Source organism: Rhinolophus hipposideros, assembly GCF_964194185.1.
Source record: "Rhinolophus hipposideros genome assembly, chromosome: 20".
In the NCBI taxonomy this organism is placed as follows: domain Eukaryota; kingdom Metazoa; phylum Chordata; class Mammalia; order Chiroptera; family Rhinolophidae; genus Rhinolophus; species Rhinolophus hipposideros.
This window is the reverse complement of record NC_138066.1, coordinates 33436177-33456355: the sequence shown is the minus strand read 5'-3', so window position 1 is coordinate 33456355 and position 20179 is coordinate 33436177. Positions and strand designations below refer to the sequence as shown.

Sequence of the window (20179 nt, the reverse complement as noted above, 5' to 3'; positions counted from 1 at the left end):
CAGACCTGCTGTTGACTATTTTAACACAAGCTATTTAAACAAAAACTACTGAATTGAATTGTCATCATGTACTGTAAACTTAATGTTTCAGCCTTACTTTAGGAGTTCTGCCACCTCATTGGCCTAAGGAAAAAAAACAAACGCCTTAGAAACATGACAGGTGACCCTTGAACAATATAGGTTTGAATTGCCCGGGTCCACATAAACGTGGAATTTTTTCAATAAATACTGTAAATATATTTTCCTTATAATTTTCTTAGTAACAATTTTCTCTAGCTTGCTTTATTATAAGAATACACTATATAATACATATACAAAATATGTGTTAATCGACTATTGGTAAGGCTTTTCTTGTCAACAGCAGGCTATCAAGTTTCTGGAGAGTCGAGTTATGTATATACAGCCTTGGAGGGGGCGGTGTCGGTGCCTCAACCCTCACATTGTTCAAGGGTCAACTGTACTGCTGTGCTTGCCCCTACAGAGCAGGGCCAACTATGCTTTTTAATCCCAGCAGGATGGTTATATTTTAGATTTTATTTGCTTTCAATATTCAGCAACTTATTCAGTGGGAAATCTCAAGGCCCAAATCGATTAAAAGTCATCCATATAAGAGATATGAACAATTTGAACACACTGGCTACGAATGAGTAACTTTTGGAGATAACCTTAATTGTGGACAAACCAATGGTGATGTACACTTCAGACCGATAGTTGTCTGTGGATCTTAACCTCCTCTATCAAACTTCATAACCACATGCCTGAGCAACAGGATGCTTCTGCTTGATTGCTTCTTCCCGCTACAATGAAGTCAAGATTCCTTCCTCTACTAAGCTGTATGCTGGCCTGTGAGTGATACCGGTATTTCAAATTCTAGAGGAGGGAAAACACTGGGTCTGGACTTAGTTCAGTCCTCTCATCTCTAAATTTTTAAATGAGAACATCCTCATGAGAAGATTCAACTTGCAGATCAGATTAGTACTAATACCAATCAGATAACTTGATCAGGTTAATTTCATTTCAGACAGAACCCAGATCCATACATAGTTCAGGATCTGTAGTCACTGCAGAAAATTTGCATTTCAGAGTTCTAGTTCCACCAAATTATTTTGGAGTAGCGATTTCCTCTATCATTTTCCCTTTCTGTATGAGGGAAATAATTACTTTATAACAGATTCCCAAGGCCACAGGCCACAGACTATAAATATGTGCCGAGCACACATGGCTAAATATCAAAGGTCATGGGTTAAAATCAAACTGAGCTGAGTGTGAATGAGCTCTGGAATAAGATTATATTTGAAAATAAGTACCTAAAAACGCAACTATTAAAAATTACTTAAAATCAGTAGTCAAGTTTCAAATGACGCTGAAAAGCAGAAATAATTATTCCTGAGCACGGTTATTCCCGAGTTGGCTGGTTAAGAGTGATTCTGTGATTATTATACTGGTAATTTATTGTACTTGGAAGTCAACTGAAGACAGTAGGAGCAAGGTATTTTCCTGCCTGGCTCTACCAATGTAAGACACCTCTAATCCTGTTACCATACCAGTAAGTTCTCTTTTTGTAACTAAGGTAGTAACCTATCTCCTCTTAAATTCCTGGGCAAGAGGTCTATGGGGATACAATTTCATTGAAGCCATCGGACAAACACGTTTCGTACTGCATGAGGAAATACTCTCCGAATACTTTCTTAAGGTGACTAAAGATTTGGTTTGGTAAATAGCTGGAAAAACAAGTGTTTTGCAGGAAAAATAACCCCACCACCTATGTATGCGTATATTTGTATATTTTTTTATTTCCAACATTTCTGCATGCATTTGTGGCTTCAATGATCCCTTGAGAAAAATTTATCCTTAAATTTTGAATCTAGAAATGTGATAATTGGCTTTTAAAGAAAACAAAATTGTGAATATCTATCTCCAGTTCAATTTTCATTGTATGCATTATCAATTCAGTGTCTTCCCTGGAAAAAAATGATAGGGTTTTACAAGAGTTCAGAAATGCCAATGAAGTAGGTTCCGAAGGTTAAGGCTAAAGCTGAATAGCAGCCCATTCTGGACACACACCAAGGCTGAAAGCTCCTTTCAGTGCATCTCATGTTGCACAACAGAACCCCAACACCCCTGCCCATCTCACCCCAATTCTCTTATCTAGCTACTGACTGTTCTGCTGCTGCAATGACAAGGACATACTGAAGACCTCTACACAGAAAAGCCTTCCCAGATCCACTTTACTTACTCTCCCCAAACTCTTTTGGAAAAAAATATGTGTCAGTTTATTTGAAACAAACGCGTTGTACTATAGAGCTATCACACTGATTTGCGCTCAGTAGAAATTCTGTTTTCTTTTTATAAACTACAAGAGCCTAGTCCCATTTTGGTTCTAAATTATAGACAGAAAATGATATTAAGGAAATAGATGACATTTTAATTCAGTGATCAAACCCAGGGCCAATTCCTGAAAATTCTGGGGAAGTTCACTTTAGCTACAGTCACACAAATCTATGACATACGTGAGCCAGAACCTAAACCGAACTCAAAACCCGTGTTTCCAAACATATCATAGTTTGGAACTGCTCTCAGGTCACAGAGTACTAACCCAACAAACAACCTTTGAACAATATGAAGACGGAGTGATGTGACAATACTGACTGTCTCTGTAGCAATTATAAAGGCTCAGGAAATATTTACTCAGTGTGGTGAGACCTCGCAGATTCAGGCCAGGTGTCAGATTTTCAAGCTTACAGTGTTAAAGAAATAAAACTATCCAAGTGTAGGAACTGTTTCCAACAGGCTGAACCTGGAAGGAATAAAAGGCAAGGAGGGTTTCTGGCATGACTTAAGACAGAAATCAAGGATTATAAATCTATATAGTTTTATTAAAACAAAAACTGACAGTGTGGTATGAAGTTTACATTTAAACAAAGTTTTCACAGAAACCTAACACATGCCTAAAAAGATTTTACAATGGAGTTCTAGATACAGGTCTAGATGATATCAAGAACTGATGGATTTCATAATTCAAGACAGTATTTTGGGTATTAGTTAATTCTTAGGATTAAAAAAGTTTTGTGTTTTAAAGTGAACCACTGCCCCAGTATGAAAGTTTAGTCTTCTCCTGAGACCAGGTCTTTTGAAATAATCCAACTCTTGAAGTGATTCGATAAACTTGTGCTGTCAGTGACTGAACCCTGCCACCAATGGTTTCAGAGTTCAAGGTTCAAAAAACATAGAAGTTCCAAGAGCATGGGCCCTTCCCTTTACTCTCACACCTCCCATGCCCCCTCCTCTTCCCCTCCCTAAATACTTCAGCCAGTGGCTTGGATGGACAAGCTAATATTTATAACTTAACAATTGGAAAAGGGACTTCTTGTCAATTTTAATAATTAGCACCTCTAAGACAGAATGATCTGCCTTTGTATACGCTCCAATAAAAGATTTTCCCTCCTTAACCAGTTTCCATTCCCAAAATGGCAGCTTTGTTAGTCTTTTGTTGGGAACAGCATTAAGCTCAGGCAGGGAACACCGTGGCTTATAAATTTCAGGCATTCACAGCTTCCAAACAGTCTCTCACAGTCCTTATTTAGATTGCCAATGACATTTTATGAAAAGATAAAACATTTTGGACACAGAACCAAATCATTAGTTGTTTGTTCTTTCCATTGTTTCATTTCCCTGATCAGGCCCAATTTTAACAAAAATGATCCTACCCATCTTCCTTCCTTCCCACCCCATCCCTCCCACACCCAAATAATACACCAGTAATAGCCAAAAACTACACACATGCTACGCTGTAAAAATGCAGAGTTAACACTATTGGGAAGAAGGCTGTGGATTGTGGAGATGCTCTTTGAAGATCTACAGTACCTTTTTGCTCTCCCATACACCCATTCTGCAAGTTTTGTCCTTCATAGAAGGCCCTTTGCTTTTCTCAGCGAAATGCAGAACGGGCTGCCTTGAAACACTTATCCTCCTTCCCCTCCACTGGGATGAGTGTGCAAACTATACAGCATGGAGCGGCTTTAAAGCACTTGGGCTGCTGTAGGGCACAGAAACTATACTGGCTCTTCAAAGGACATCTTCTCAAGCCACCTCTATGGTGTCAACACAAGTAGAACTCCCTTCCTCTCCCCACTTGAAACCCACAGTCAGATGTGACAGGGGCTTGTACTCAAGAGAATTAATTCTTGTCATCTTTTTTGTCATCATCCTCCGAGGGGTAGGAATGCCACGTCAGCCTTTCCTCATAGAAGGATATGACAACCTGGGGGCACTTGACATTGGCTTCCTTGGCAGGGACCAGGTCAGCCTCATCAGAGTTTTTCCTGCAGAACAAAGCACAGAGAGACTTTGATGCCAGGTGCTAGTGGTCTCCCAACTTGGATCACCCAGGGATAGGGCTTTACAAATATTAATTCCAGAAGAGTAAACTAGGGAAGGGTGCCAACATGGCCCAAGCTGCATTTACTGACAGCTTTTAGTCAAGTGACATCTTTGGAGATCTTTTGCTATTGAAAAATCCCCTCGGGATAGCTTTGTCAAAAGCTAGGTCACCTAACACAATCTGTCACATCTAAACCTCTAGGAAAGGCCAAAAAAGGTATGACTCTCAGATTCTCTGAGGGAAGAAAGGCCACCGCCCTATTCCAAAAGCCACAGCCCATGCTACGAGCCCATGGAGAGATCTTGGCTTGGTAACAAGATTTTATACCGTGTAGGATAAGACTTAACACCAATATGACATTGGCCAGAGACAATGCAGGTGGATACTTTCTTGCTGACTTCTAATTTAACATTACCAAATGCCATGCTCACACAGACATGCCACAACTCCCTGGTGCTTTGAAATGGTGTTTCAACCCTGGGAGGCAGAAAGTGAAGGAACTATCACATAATTCTCTATATTATTCTGAATTTTAAAATGTTCTCAAAATTTGAAAATCACATCCATATTACAAGGGACACAGGAGTAAGTGCTATCTTCAGGTCATTGGGAATGTCCTGGATGAAGTAGAAGCAAAGGGCAGGCAGCAGATATGATAGGATCGCTGATGAAGCACCACTAAAACTTCCAGAAACCCAGCAACAGGTAAACCAAAGCCACACAGAACCAAAGAGTAGGCTCAGGTAAGGTAGGTTTCTGAACAACAGACTCAATGCGAGGGAAAGGAATATAACAGCACGGGAACCTGAAGCACGCTGCCCCTTGTTGACAATTCATCAACACCCTCTGATGTAAGTCCAGTCATTTCCATGCATAGAAATATTTGCTATTTTTGGAACAGGACAAGTATTTCCACTCTCCAGGAAAACAACTTTAAAATGATCTTGGTTCTATAACCAACATTAATCTTAACCTGTAGCGTTATATTCAGCTATAATTTTTACACACAGCTGTGAGTCAACCAAAGGAGTGTAATCTTAAGCAATATGGGGATATTACTATAATTCAGACTGGTCACATGCAGACGTGTATTCTAATTGGATTGACTAACTCCCGGAATCAATTCTTTCCCTCCATATGCAACACCCTAAAACTGAACTTAAAAAAAAAAAAAAAAGAACTTTTCTCCTCCAGGCTAGCAATAAATCAGCTAGAAGGAGGTCAGATTCAGTAAACACCTAGGGAATGCATAGGAAGAAAACAGGTTCAGCTAGTTGTGAACAGGCTTCAGTGGTGTTAAAGAGAGGCCTTTCTGGCCACCTTCTAAAGGAGAGGAATTAGTACAGATAGGAGTTTCAGAGACAGTTCTACAATGACAAAAGGACAAAGCACCTAGAATGCTGCCTTCATTGGCAAAGGCTTAGAATTATTCACTCAATTTATATTTAAAAAATAATGATTGAGATCTACTGGGGCGGGGAAGCACAAGCATTTTCAACAAGCAAAAAAACAAGCGGGTGAGGGAGAAAGCCTTCCTTTTGGACAGAGTAGGGAAATTATATAGAATTTTGGGTTAATTACAGTTCTTAAGATTCTCCAGATAACTGTGTCCATTAAGCTGTTTCATGGAGCATTACTACCACTGGTGTTTATACTTATAATGGAAAAAAGGAGGCTTGCTCTAAACTCAGTTTATAGAAAAGGGACCTTGCTGACCCCTGCTGGCTGATCCGGGAATTGAAGAAACCGTACAAATTGGAAAGGATCGTTCGTTAACAGTCAAAGACAAGGGAAGAGCTACAGAAATTCTTTCCTAATGCTGAGAAGTTAACAGAATGTCTCATCCTGGGGCCAGCCGATCTTTATTAAGGAGGTGGCAGGAGGGGAGGGTGGTTCAATCACATTTCATATTGTTTTCCTTCACTTACAGAAGTGAAATGTGATTCCTCCCCACACCCTCTCCATTCTAGATTTTCTCCCACCTCCTAAAAAATGGGCAAAGATCTGAGAATCCTAAGGGCCCCTACCTGTAAATCATGAGTCCAGGCTGGCAGTCAGGCCGAGGGTCACTATCGAAGGACTATGCCATCTTAAAGATTTCACACCTGGGTGACTGGAATTTCGAAGGTCCAGCTCTTTTCCTCTGGCATGGAACAAATGGGAGAAGAAAAAAACAACCACACAGAGCCATTGGCAGACTCACCATTTCATCAGGAACATGAGTTCTCCACTGGAGTCTGTGGCTCCAATAATCCGCTCTGGCTCCAAACCCCGGGCAAAGCCTCGTGGCTTTTCTGACTGCAAAAACCAGACGAATAGAACAATTTTAACTCTATGGATTGCTAACCAGACTGGAGCCACTGTTTCTCTGATTAAAATGTTCACATTCTTTTGCCAGTATTTCACTAATACCATGGCTGCAAGTCACAGGCCTTTTAGAATTGTTCTAAGCAATTATCCCACCAAGGTCTGAAGTGCTTGAGGTTTCCCCACATGTAAAAATGGACATACAAGTATATCTCAAGCAAAATAAATGTTCACAATGGTTTCTTCACCCTCAAAAGACAACTTACTTTAAGGTACTGAATAAATCAATATAGTTACCTCAAACCTATAATGATTAAAACATTGAAAGCTATCTACTTATAGGAAATGACTTACTCTGGAACCTGTGATAAAATAAGAGTAGATTATGAGGTTTCAAAAGAGTGAACCCCCAAACACTCTGTAAGCATTAGCCTACCTAAGATTCCAGGACTGAGAGCCAGCTGCTGACATCCAAGAAGCAGGAGAACAAGTGTGAAATGGTCTGGCTTTCAGCTTCTGTGGCAGCAGTAAGAATTCTGGCTAGTAACAATTCTCACTCCTACTCTTACCTCTTCTTTTTTCTTCTTTGGTTTGCTCTCCTCTCCCTTATCTTCAGAATCAGAGTCGGCCTTGCGCTTGCCGCCCTCTGATTTATCCGTCTCATGTGCTGTTTTCTGTGACTGCAGAAACTCAGCAATGAGGTCGGGGCAATCCAGGTTCTCTTCTGGCTCCCACGTGTTGTCCTCACTGAAATCAGAGGGCACAGTGAGTCACACGTTCCACTCAAAGGTAGCATACTCATACAAAGGAGAAGCACAAGAGGACAAGAACTGGTTCCTTGGAAAAGAGGAGTTATATAATAATAATATATATAATTATGAGTAACTAGATTTTGCCCAAGAACTGGGCAAAGCGAAAATTTCTTGAGGGGTGAGGGTGGGGCATACACATTCAAAGTTTAGAAACTTGCGTCTTTCCAGGGACAATTCCTTTCTCATTATAGACTTGGATCAGTCTAAAGCCACACACAAAACTGCTCCTTAGAAATCAATGTCTTGCATTACAGCACTTTGCACAGACAGCTCCTTTTCCTAGACCCTAAGCCATAAAGGCCACACCTGAGTCACACTGTACCCATCAGAGTACCTCAGGCTTCGCACATTACTAGACTCCTGAGAAATAGTCAGAGACTAAATGAATGGAGTTAGCCAGGTCAGTGAAACTTACTCCGAGAACCCCTTCCACTTTAGGAGGTACTCCACTTTGCCTTTTACCACTCGACGGTCGAGAACTTTCTCCACCACATATTCCTCTTCCTCCTCTTCTAGCACCTCCTCCACTTTCTTCTTGTTTTGTTTTTTTCCCATAGTGCCCGCCAGCTTCCTGGTATAAAGGGTGACGCTGCTAAAATGATAAAGGGAATAAAAAGGACATTAAGGGCACACTTTTCTTGGTTAGGTGAATATCTGAATGGTAAGAAAAGCACGGACATCACAGATAACTTTAATAGTGTGTGCTGCTTATTTTAAGTGCTATGCCTATTCAATACACAATGAAGTTTTCTGATTTATTCAGCTAGAAAGTTAGTTCATGAAACAGTCCCAACTAATCTCACAGCAAAACCTTTTTATTCTTTTTATTCTTGCATACCCACTCAAAACGTTTTCCTAGTACCCCCTTTTACTATAAAGCATGGTATCTAAAATGTACTAAATTGAAAGAAAATCAGTCCTCCTAAAAATAAGGCATATACCCCAAACTTCGTCATATATAATCCTCTGATCCATACGTTCTACTATTTCATCACAGTACTGCACTTGAATTTTTACTGTGGGAAATAGTTTGTCCTATTCATTAAACATCTAGTTTAATTTTCCCTTTTGTATGTGCATACAATCCATTCTTAAGACGCTCCCTCTTTCAAGTCCCCCTAAAGTTCTTTATGCAGTCTTTTATGAATGCCACCATTAATTAATTTACAATTCATAAGTTTCTTGTTAACCTCTCATTCTACTTAGTTTATTTTTAAGACAGAGAAAGACTCACAAAAATGACCAAATGGCCACACACAAAAAAAATGACCATGAAATTCTCTGAACTAGTACACTGCAATAATTTGGAAAATGAGTGGAGGTAAAAAAGGTAGGTATCACAGGTAACAGAACCTGAGTTTATTCTTTTGTAAAGTACATCACCAGATCACCAGGTGAAACCTCTAAGGATTTTTCCAGTGCTAAAAATCTGGTCCTCTATAAATCTTTTTTTCTTTAGTCCTCATACAACTGACTGCTGTTAGGTTTAAAGCCTTATGTTTACCAATCTGTGTCAGTAGGTGGCGCCGTAAGATATCAACACAACAACATTGATCTACAAAATTAGCTGAAATCTACAAATTAATTGATGGATCACAGTTACCAGAATGAGATACAAAAAAATCAAGAGTATGGCTGATAATCCAAACAAGAAAGAAGTTATACTACCATGTTTGAATTTAAGACCATGCCAATTTGGGGTTAAACTGGTTCTTCTTAGCATCCTTGGGAAAAGAAATAACAAGTAGAAACTCTTCAAAATACTTTAAAGTTGGCCAGTAAAAACAGAATGTATTTTAGAAAAGAGTCCATCTATATGTGGACTATATGAAATACTATAATAAACTCGTGAAAGTCAGGATCATCATTATGAATCAGTTCTATTATCTACAGATGCTTAGGTTTCTACTCTGAAATATTCCCACGTCTGTATATATGAGCAATGCTGACTTAATTAGAAAACAAACATTTGTTTGGATACTAAAAAATTCTAGACATTGCTGGATACTGGAGATTCAAGAGAACAAGAAATGGTCCCTGCCTTCCTAAAGCTTAATGTTTGGTAAGAAAAAATGTAGGTAAAGGTCAAGGTACTCTGAACTTTTGCCGAGGCACAAAACAATGTTTTCTCAGGTGCTGTTAGGGTGGCCTATCTCCAACAAGGCAACACCCAAGCCACCCCACTTCAAAACACGTATCTGTGCTAAGAGTATCTTTTCAACACTTCCTCTCCATTTTCATACTGAAGACTGTGCTCGCCTTGCCACCCCAACCCGTTATCTTTTAGAGAAAGTGCCACATGAGTCTCTGTTACTGAACAGACTGATCAGTGGATTGCATGTAATCTTTGGCTAACTCTTGGCTAGCTTCACTGTGCCTCTGGATTCAGAGGCTGTGCCTCTTCCTGGAGGGAGATGCTTTCATGTGTTTAGAATTCTGATTGTCATATGACAAGTGTTATTTTACGAGGAAAGAAATATTCAATTTTCCTTTTGGATAAAGGCAATAGTGTTTTCTCCCAAGAACAAGTACTACTTACTCCTTGTTTGCTTTTCACTGTTGGTTGAAGGGGTGGCAAGATTCACCATCAGTCTTGGTTCAAGTGCAGAGAAAAATAAATGGACAATCACCTTTAGACAACAAAGGCTACCTACCACAACTCCTTTCATTAATTTGGGCTTGGAAATTGGAAGATACTACCTTTCTCAATAGGCAGAAGGTAAACAATGGGTTACAGATGATCCAAAAATAGTAACTGTCGGCTAATAACCCCTCTTGCAAATAATTAAATTTCAGAAAGTAAATATTAATATATGGTAATGGAAGGAAACTAGACTTTGGGTGGGGAGCACACAGTTGAGTATACAGATGTTGAATTATAATCTTGCACACCTGAAAATTACACGTTATTAACCAATGTTACTCCCAATAAATTTAATTTAGAAAATAATAAAATAAGATCATCAAAAGGAAGGAAGGAAGGAAAGAGGGAAGGAAGGAAAGAAGGAGGAAAGGAAGGCAGGGAGGGAGGAAGGAAAGACAAGAAACGGTACTGAGTACGGCCCATCTGATCCTGCTACTATGACCCCAATGGCCAGGACAGCTTTGGCCTGGCTCAGCTCTAGCTGCTGCAGGCCTCTTCTCTCTGTGCATTCGTATGGCCCCCAAGGAGTAGGAGTCAGAATAGAGTAAGAATAAAATCCTTTCGGTTAAGTAAAGAAAACCTCCCAAATGGGGAAATCTAAAGTAAGACCTCTTAATTTTCATCTTTACTCACATCATTGTCCTAACAACAACTCAAATAAGAATATAGAAAACACACTCCTGCTTCTCTCTGAGCTTTTTAAACTGGCTCATCACAGCATCTACCTCCAATTGGATTCTTTATATTAGTGCTTCACAGCGAGACTTCCCAATGTGAGTTTTTTTTTCTTATTTATAGGTAGTTCTTTAGGGTCCTGAATAAGCTGTTTTCAAAATTAGTAGAGAAGTATATTAAATACGCAACCCACTTTTCCTATTGTATCTAGTACCTTCAGAAAAGCCAAGAGCCCCCTTAAATATTATGAAGTGCCAGCTATTCTCATAGTTTCCAAATGGATTATTTCAAGAGAAAGCCCCCCTTCTCTGAAGATGGCCGTCTCCAAACACCAGCAGAGATATCTGGAAGGAGAGCTCTCAAATTGGAATTGCTTGGCATGGAAATTTCAAAGTAACTCAGTAACTCAGTGCACAATGGAAAAATGCCTTTAGTTAACAGACCTTTTGCCGCTCCCCATAAGCATCGTGGCAACCAAGTTATTATTATTATTATTATTTTTTAAGAAGGGCGCAGCTCACAATGGCCCATATGGAGATTGAACCGGCAACCTTGGTGCTATTAGCACCATGCTCGAATCAACTGAGCTAACCGGCCACCCCACTGGCAACTAAGTTATGACATCAAAATCATTGAACAAAGGGTCAAAATATATAAGAGAACATCACAAGAGATGTACACAAGGGTGAACAATTCTAGATTAACTCAGCAATCTTAATCCTTGGACAAGTCTCAAAGTTTGTATCATGAGGTTGCAGACCTAAACCTAGTTAATTAAGCTGCTATAACTTTTACTTCAGTATTTACTGCGTCTGCCACATTTTAAGATGCCTAGAAAGATAATACTTTACATTTGTTTGCACATAACAGTGTATAAAGTGCTACCACATATTATCTCATTTGATTCTAAAACCATCCTGTGAAACAAGCCATTCAGATGGTACTGACACCTCATAGGTAACAGAACAGATTTACATGAAATAAATCATCTCAGGTCATACAAAGAGCACAGTACTCCAGTAAGGACATCTCCTAGCAGAGCTGTCCCTGCTACACACACAGAACTAGGCTACACACACATAACTAGGAGCCAGTTCCTCCAGGCTTCTGCCAGGAAAGAATAAAGAGGTCTCTGGAGATGGAACCTCCCTACAAATTTGTCATCAGTAAATCAGGAGGTGACTGACGATGTTCTTTCAGAAAAGACATTGGAAGGTATCACTGTTTAAAAAAAAAACCCACCACAATGATTTTTTTTTTTATTGGTTACTGGAATATAAAGGTATTTATTGTTAATTAAATCAGCAACCAGTAACAAAGCTTTGCCTTTTAGTGCCCCTACAGTCTTGAGTCTTTGAAATTGACAAGTGCTAGATGGTACAGAATTTTTGAAGTTAAAACACCTAACAAGTAGGCTGGAGACAACTACTGAGAAAAATGCCAATTTTAAGAAACCAAAATACATCTTTAGTCCAGAAATGGTGTAAATCTGAAGCAAGAGTCATGAACTCAGCTCTTTTTAAGAGAAAAAAAAGGGCTAGTATGAGCACCAGAAGTGTATCTTTCCTGTCCCTGACCTCTCAACACACACACACACACACGCACAAACACACACACTCACACTCACACTCCATAACTCAGTTTCCTCATTTATAAAATAGGTGTAATAACCCTCATGGGATTCCTTTGAGGTGTTTATGACCTTCTGGCATTAATTATCTATTTATATGTTTGCATACATGCCCTACTTCATTTGATTATTTACAGCTTTAAGCTTAGGGATACCTCTCTGAAATGCAGTGCATTAAGAATGATATAAAAAAACACCACTTTTGTCCTATGTATATAGCAGAAATTCATGGCTACGTTTTTCAAAACAGCAGAGAAGCTCCAGAAGGCACTCGAAAAAGATCCAGGTCTGGTTGGTATGAATGAAATCAATAATTACAAAACAGAGAAACCAAGATCTCATTATTTGAAAGACTGAGACAGAAGAGCTGCCAGAAACTGAGAAATCACATTTCATATACCTAAAGGGTAGGAATTTCTTGTCCTCTTCCTTTTATCTGGCCCAGGCAGGAAAATAAAGTAACAAAACTCTTGTAGTAAATGGCAAAAGGAATACATCTTCCTACGAAGATAGATAAGATAGGTGAGAAAACGGAAGTAAATTCTGGATACAAACAATGGAAAATTTCAACAAAATAATTTAGTTGCAAAAAGAATTTTAAGATTTCTGAAGACCTATGTCAATACCAAAAATCAGTTTTGATGATCCATGTGGTAAAGTTCTCTAACAAACATCAGACTTTGTAACTTCAGGCTCATATTTTACATATATACTTAAAAAAAGCGCCAATCACCCAATTAAATGAACAATGGTTTTTCTAAGAATTCATATAGCTCTGAGTTCAAGACAAAAATATGATAATCCTCCTTGATTTCTCCCCACTCATCCTCCATGGATCCAGTATCTTGTTAAATCCTGTTGATTTTATACCTTAAATATCTTTCAATTCATACATTTTCTTAGCCTCATTACTACCATCCTTTTCCAAGCCACCAACACCTCCTGCCATTCTTTTTATTTTTTTTTTAATTTTTATTGGGGAATATTGGGGAACAGTGTGTTTCTCCAGGGCCCATCAGCTCCAAGTCCAGTCACCATTTTCAATCTTAGTTGCAGGGGGCACAGCCCACCATCCCATGCGGGAACCTGCAATCTTGTGGAGAGCTTGTGCTCTAACCAGCTGAGCCATCTGGCTGCCCCCAATTCATTCTTAATACTAGCCACTGATTTAGACATGCAGGGCTCTTCATATTATTATTATTGTCTGTGGGCATTTGAGCTGAATGAAGACCACTGTACCTAACATATTAATCACAACTACCTTGCTCTTTGCACCAGTCTTCACTTGACCAATTCCCTTAACAAAAATGTCTCCGTCAGAAGCTTCTTCGAAGCCCCAGACTAGGTTTAGGTTAACTATTCCAATGAACAGGCTCCTATAGTATTCATTTAACAATTATCTGTTGGGCACCTATTATATGAGGGGCTAGAAAAATGGGACGAACATGACAGACAAAATCCCTGGTCTCTTAAGAGTTTATATTCTAATGTAAACAAGTGAGTGAGCATGAATGGGAGTGTGCACGCATGCATGTACAGAGCAAGGGCACAGACAATAAGCAAGAAAAAATTAGTGATAAATGCTATAAAGAAAATATCTTTAGATTAATATTTAAACAGGGACCTGAATGACAAGGAGACAGCTCAGTAAAAATCAGAAAAACACACCAGTTTAGGGAGTAGCTGGTTCAAAGTGCTATGGTGGGAAAAGCTTGCTTTATTTGAGGAACAGAAATGTGTCCAGGTTTGAAAGTAGACGGAGGGAGCGGCAGGCAAGGACCAGACGATAATTACTGTGCGTATTACTCCCCACTTCATTTCTTCTTTCATCTAGCCTCTTTTTCTAGCCTTTTTCCATTCCTTGTTTTCCTTCCCGGTTTTGCCTCTAGCTTAGGTTTAAGATCTAGTCAATTAATAGCTATAAAAGTTTATAACTACAGCTTCACTAGCTTTTAATACCATCTGTTAAAAAACAGAATCAAATCAATAAGTATTTACTAAGTGCCTGGTTGGAACATAGGATGTCTAAGTCACCCTGGCTAAAGAATGGAAAATTCCACACTTATAGGAACCCCCTCAGACCCAGGCAAATGGAGTTATTTGGTCAGGCGACTGGGATGTGGAGACACCCAAGAAGTACAGGTTTTTGAGAATCCCTTAAGGGTAAGTGATAATAACATAATAATAAGTAACATTTATTGAATACTTAACACCTAATGCATATAAAGGCACTTAATTCAACCCTCACAACAACTCTATTAAGTCCATTTCACAAATGAGGAAACTAAAGGCTTACTGAAGCAAAGAAAATTTCCTAAAGTCTCCCAACAGTAAAACACAGAGCCAGAACTGAATGATAAAAACATAAAAAGGTAAAAAAGTTGAAGTTCATTTCAATAGGAGAAATGACAAAGAGTATTTCATAATTAGTAAAAGAAATATAAGCAATAATAAGTAGCCACAAAAGCTCTACAGGGGCCTGAGGAATAAAATGACTAGGGTGATTAGGAAAGGTTTTGAATGTTAGGATTGCAGCCAAACTCCAACAGCATTTGAAAAGGTGGATTGGAGGAGGGCAATTTGGCCCAAGGAACTGTTGTGAACAAAAGCAATGAGGCATGTCTGAGGTAGATGGTGTGTAAACCAGTTTGGGCGGGAGTAGACTTAACAGGAAAGTGGTAGGCAACTGCTAAAAAATTTTCTACAAGGCTTCCTCCTCCTTAAAACAGAGGCCAAATTCCACAATGTTTAACATCTAACACCCTTTGGTTCCCACCATTCTATACTCTGCCTTCCCTCATAACACCTGCACTGCCGTCAAAACAAAAAACTATAACCTGAACAGCTCATGCACGTCCCTCCATGCATGGCCTGTTCATTAAGAAGTGTACTCCTGTCCCAGACCAGCAGTCAAAATCCTACCCATCCTTCAAGACTCTCAGTTTAAATGCTACAGCTTCCATAAAACCTACCCAAATACTATTTCTTTTCCTTATAGTTCCCAAAGCATTTTGTTTCTACTTTCACTCACTCAATTAAGATAGGTCTGGCCCTGTGTAAGGTGTTGAACCTTACATGGGCAAAAAGGATGAATGTCTCAGACTCAGACAGTAAAGGAATAGAAGTCCAAAGCTCTCAGCTTTTTAAGGAATGATCAGCAAGAGACATCTGACCTACAAATCCTAAACAAGGAAGAAGTACCTTGCTGAGCATTAGCAACTACGTACTAGTCATCAAAAGGCAGGTGAAGACGTGTAGTATGTTCAGGTTGTAGTCCTCCTGATTCATGTTTCTCAACTCTTTAGTTAGCTGTGGCTGCTTGTGAGGCAAATGCTTTCCAGATGGAAAACTTGACTGAGCAGAAAACAAGAACTTGCACCATATACCCCAGTGAGCAGAAGTTTCATTTTTAAAGGAATTCCTGCTTTTGAATTCCAGGATCTAGGACTAAAATACTGGTGTGTGAATAAAATTAGAGTATTATCTGAGGTGTACCCAGAAACTTGACTAACCTCCTTTTCAGTGTATGATGTGGATAAAACTACAGATTTGGGTTGAGAGGCCACAGGGATCTGCAAATATTAGTAGGACACAGTGATACCTGAAGCAAATCTTTTAGTTTAAGATGAAATAAAAATGATTAGAAAGCTAAACCAGAATTATGACTAAGTTGAATTAAAAACAGAGACCAAAGCATTCAGTTAACAAAACCAAACCAGATTACTGACACTTACCTCTCAAATACCATAGTTCTATTAGGCCCTCGATGTGTTAGCTACTGTTTCCCCGAAAATAAGACCTAGCTGGACCATCAGCTCTAATGTGTCTTTTGGAGCAAAAATTAATGTAAGACCCAGTCTTACTTTAATATAAGACCTGGTATAATATAATATAACATAACATAACATAATATAATACCAGGTCTTATATTAATTTTTGCTCCGGCTAGGTCTTATTTTCAGGGAAACATTAATATGGTATTAATATTATTAAAGAGAAAAGCACAATTTCACAGACAAATTAGGTTGCCCCCTTTTGGTTAGCAAATCATAAAAATTAAAGGTAGGAATGATTTAACACAATTTCTTCAATTACTGACAGGATCTGAATTTTGTCCATATTTGAATAACTTCTCCAATTAACCCTGGAAAGGCTAATCAATTTTTCAATAGACATTGCTATTGGGAAATATTATTTAACTGTATACAAAAGACATAAAAGATTTTTCAAGATACTTTTAGAACAGAAAATACTCAAACTATATAGCTTGCTGTTGAAACCCAGGACCTGGGCCTCTCCTAGTCCTTGCCTAAGGTACCAAAAATTGTCACTTGCACAATCTGCATACCTCTTCTGTACTTAATACCAGGGTGAGTATATGAAAAACCGAGGCTAAGACAGGCAACAGTTTTTTTGCCAAAGGTCATCGATCGAAGATGGGCAAACTGATTACATAATTGCACATTTTTTCATTCTGCTAACACATGGAATTCTCAGAAAGCCATTCATTCAACAATCTGAACCGCCTACGTGCCAGAGACTTGAATGGTCCCATCTTATGTGTGCCCCAAAACTAGCCATTAGCATTTATTCCAAAACGCTTGAAAGAAATAACCTATGAAGTGAAAATCTATCAAGTCTAATGCAAAATCTGTTATACCATTGGAGATACTATATGGAAAAGGGAGATTTTGATGGGTAAACTATTAGAAAATGACAAAAGTGCATCAATTCTCTTTTTAAATGGTGTGAACTCGAAAAGAAACATTTTTCTAGTCACTAAAATGGATCAGAAAATACAATGGTTGCTTCTTTTCTCTAGAAGTATGGTTAGAATATTACTAGTATCCTGTAGTCAGAAATACGGAAGGCTAGGGTATTCTTACTTGGCCTCCTTTAATCAAGGAGCTATGAGCACCAGGCTACATGCTATTTACATTTTTAATGAAAAATAATTTAGGTTACAGCAGCCAGTGAAGAAAAATAGCACAGGGAAAGTCAGAAATGACTGAAGATCCTGAACTGCCCTAAAGTTTTATTAAGGGGCAACCATTCCAAAAAGGTGTCCTTCAATCATACCACTTTGTATATAAACGTCTGTAAGCACCTAGGGAAGAACACAGGCACTAATTTCCCCCATTGTATTCAAGCAACTATTCCAAAATCATGGGCCTTTTAGAACTATTCCAAACTGCTGACATAATTCTTAACAGAACTGAGGAAGCGATCTGATCCCTGGGCCAGAGATTCTAGTATAACTGTTCTTTTGGTAAACTCCACTTTAATTGAGTTAAACCAATCATTGTATGTCTGCATGTAACACTAGTTCCTGAAAAACCTTCATCTGAAGCTTTGAAAAAAGGGGTCAAGTATTGCTCACTTTGTAATTCAAGTTTTCCTGCAAGGAAAGGCTGCCTAAAAAAGGAAAGAGTCCAAGAGAAAAAATTTCACGATCTAAGGAACTTTTCCCGTCTCCCAATCTCCCACGTCCTTTCACACTCTCTCTAACTTACCCACACATTTGTACAATTTCACTGTCCTTTGTGACCAGTAACAATCCCAGATAAAAAACTTATAAAACTAATTCTGAATCAAAACAAGTGCTGCACTTGGACGTTTTAACTTCCTATAGGAACCACAGAGTGAAGGTAGTAGGAAACGGGAAGAAGGCGTGTTCCATCCTCACCTCCCACATCCTTACAGCCTCCCCACCGAGCATGGACCCGTCAGGACGGGCGGCCAGGTTTCCTCCTTTCTCTTCACCTTACAGAAATACTCTCGGGACGTCCGCCCGGTTTACCCTAACAGCTCCTCCCCCTCTAGAGCCAAGCCGGGCACCAAACTGCCCCTCCTTCTAGCCCACTCCTCCATTTATTCAACACGTCTTGCCCCCCAGTGGCACCTCGGGCTGCCCAGCCCCCTCTTATAACTGACCAAAGTTACTTCTCCCTAGTCCTGCAGGAGAAATTCCTCCGAAAGCCCCGGCCGGACCCCAAATTCTCAGGTTACAATTCTAAACCTCAGGTCTCTCAGCTACGAACCCTCCCCACGCATGTCCAAGCATCAAGGCTGCCCCGCCTGCCTTCTTCCCAACGTACTATAAAGTCCTTCCCCTCTAACCCAATCCAGCAGCCGCTCAGTCAACCCCAGTAGCATTGTTTAGGTCTACTCATGCCGCAAAGAGCGACCCACAAGTGCTCGGCCCACCCCGAGTAGCAGTAATGTCCGGTTCAGGACACGCCGCCCCGCCCTCTCCATCCTTCTGGCGCGGGGTGGCCGACCCTCTGCGCGCCGCGAAAAGCCTGGCGCGGAAAGGGCGCGGGACCCAGGTGCGCTCCCGTCTCCCAACCTCCGCAGTGAACGCGCGGCCCCTCACCCAGGGCTCCCGCCGCCGCCGGGCGCCTACACCCCGGTTACCCCCCACCCCTCTTCCCCGCCTCTAACGGGCTCTTTACCTCAGAGCAGCGCCCAAGAGCCGAGAGGAATCGGTGCCGCGCTACTGGCGCGTCGCGTCGGGCAGGCCGGAGGAGTGGCGCCCAGAAAAGCAACAGGCCGGGTGGCCGCGGTCGAGCCCCTCACTGAAGCGGCGTACCGCAGGCCCCGGCCAGCGGCCCTCCCCTCTGCCGAACAAAAGAGCCTCACACTCTGCGCTGCCCGCCGCCCGCACCGCGCAAACGCGACGACCCGCCGTATAGCACTATGGGACTCGAAGTCCACCCAAGACTACAAGGCCCGAAATGCTGCGCGCTTCTTACGCCGCCACGCTCTGTTTGCGAGGGTTTCAGGGAGATGTAGTTTTTAGACAGCTAGTGCTGGTGGAATGTGGTTAAGAACGTTGCTGCCTAGAAAATTAAAACATGCGCTTTTACAAGCGAGCCAAAATGCTTGCTTGGGCCAAAAAACCAACCACTTCTGGACAGTAATTCACATTCTCGAAATTTTTGAACCTTAACGGGTTTCTCACCAGATCTTTACCAAATCTCCAATAATCTACGATATCCTCGATTTCCGCTCCCTCAAATCTCTGTGAGGCTCCCACTTCTTAGCGTTTGGATTACTTCCCCTTCGAGGCCTTCCCTGAGCCGTTAGACTAGGTTAGGTCTCCCAGGTAGGTGTCATAATGGCATCCTGAATTTACTTTTCATTGGCTGTGCCAATGGATAGCTGCAGTGCAGAATTCCCTTATCTCCATAAGCACTCCTCATCCAGCCACCCCAAAGAAATATAGAAACAGGCAAAAACCATGCTTGTGTCAAAGGTTCAGAAATAGCCAAAGTAAAACCAATGAATCACTGAAATAGTAATTAGTAAAAATTTATTGTACACGCACCAACTGGGAGCATTAAAACCAAAGCATGTAATGAAGCTTAGAGGTAGGTTGTTGTAAAGCATTATGTAGTAAGAAAATAGTGACTATTCTTCACAGTGATTGGTTATAGTAGAATTTTCTTTAAAGATAGGGAGTTGGCCAATGGTTACCTCACATCAATATTGGGAAACAGTTCAAGTTTTGCTTATGATTTCCAGCGGCATAAACAAGAAAGATCCAGGTCAAGTTAGTCTTACAAAACAAGCTAAATTAAGCTTTGCTTGTATGACTAAACTAGTTTTGAATCCAGGGAAGTTTCAAGGTTGGCCTCCATTTGTTTTTTATTTTAACACTTGTTATTCTTTGAAACAAGTGGTTTAGTTCTCGTTTCAGCGAGATTGCTGTCCCCAAATCTGTTCAA

General features: G+C 40.2%; 1 protein-coding gene across 3 annotated transcripts; it reads right to left on the bottom strand.

The window, feature by feature from the left end:
• Window positions 1–1328: 1328 nt before the first annotated feature.
• On the bottom strand, window positions 1329–19164 carry CBX1 (chromobox 1). Of its 3 annotated transcripts, none has more exons than XM_081027707.1 (6): window positions 18905–19077; window positions 12850–12950; window positions 7916–8092; window positions 7258–7435; window positions 6585–6679; window positions 1329–4322 (listed from the first exon to the last, which is right to left on the bottom strand). In XM_081027707.1, exons 3-6 carry the CDS (start codon window positions 8053–8055, stop codon window positions 4178–4180), a joined length of 558 nt encoding a protein of 185 aa, XP_080883833.1. In that variant the 5' UTR covers window positions 8056–8092; window positions 12850–12950; window positions 18905–19077; the 3' UTR covers window positions 1329–4177. The 3 variants fall into 3 exon arrangements, with proteins under 3 accessions (XP_080883833.1, XP_080883832.1, XP_080883834.1); XM_081027708.1 differs by lacking the exon at window positions 12850–12950 and adding an exon at window positions 6409–6494 and having other exon boundaries at window positions 4189–4322; window positions 18905–19164; XM_081027706.1 differs by lacking the exon at window positions 12850–12950 and having other exon boundaries at window positions 18905–19164.
• Between the last annotated feature and the right edge of the window lie 1015 nt (window positions 19165–20179).

Excerpts from the sequence above, each read along its gene's own strand:
- CBX1 (XM_081027706.1), bottom strand. The coding sequence starts at position 8,055 with ATGGGAAAAAAACAAAACAAGAAGAAAGTGGAGGAGGTGCTAGAAGAG. Across the intron at positions 7,436-7,915 it reads AAGTGGAAGGGGTTCTCGGA|TGAGGACAACACGTGGGAGC; the intron begins GTAAGTTTCACT and ends CTCTGATTTCAG. Across the intron at positions 4,323-6,584 it reads CTCATGTTCCTGATGAAATG|GAAAAACTCTGATGAGGCTG; the intron begins GTGAGTCTGCCA and ends TTTGTTCTGCAG.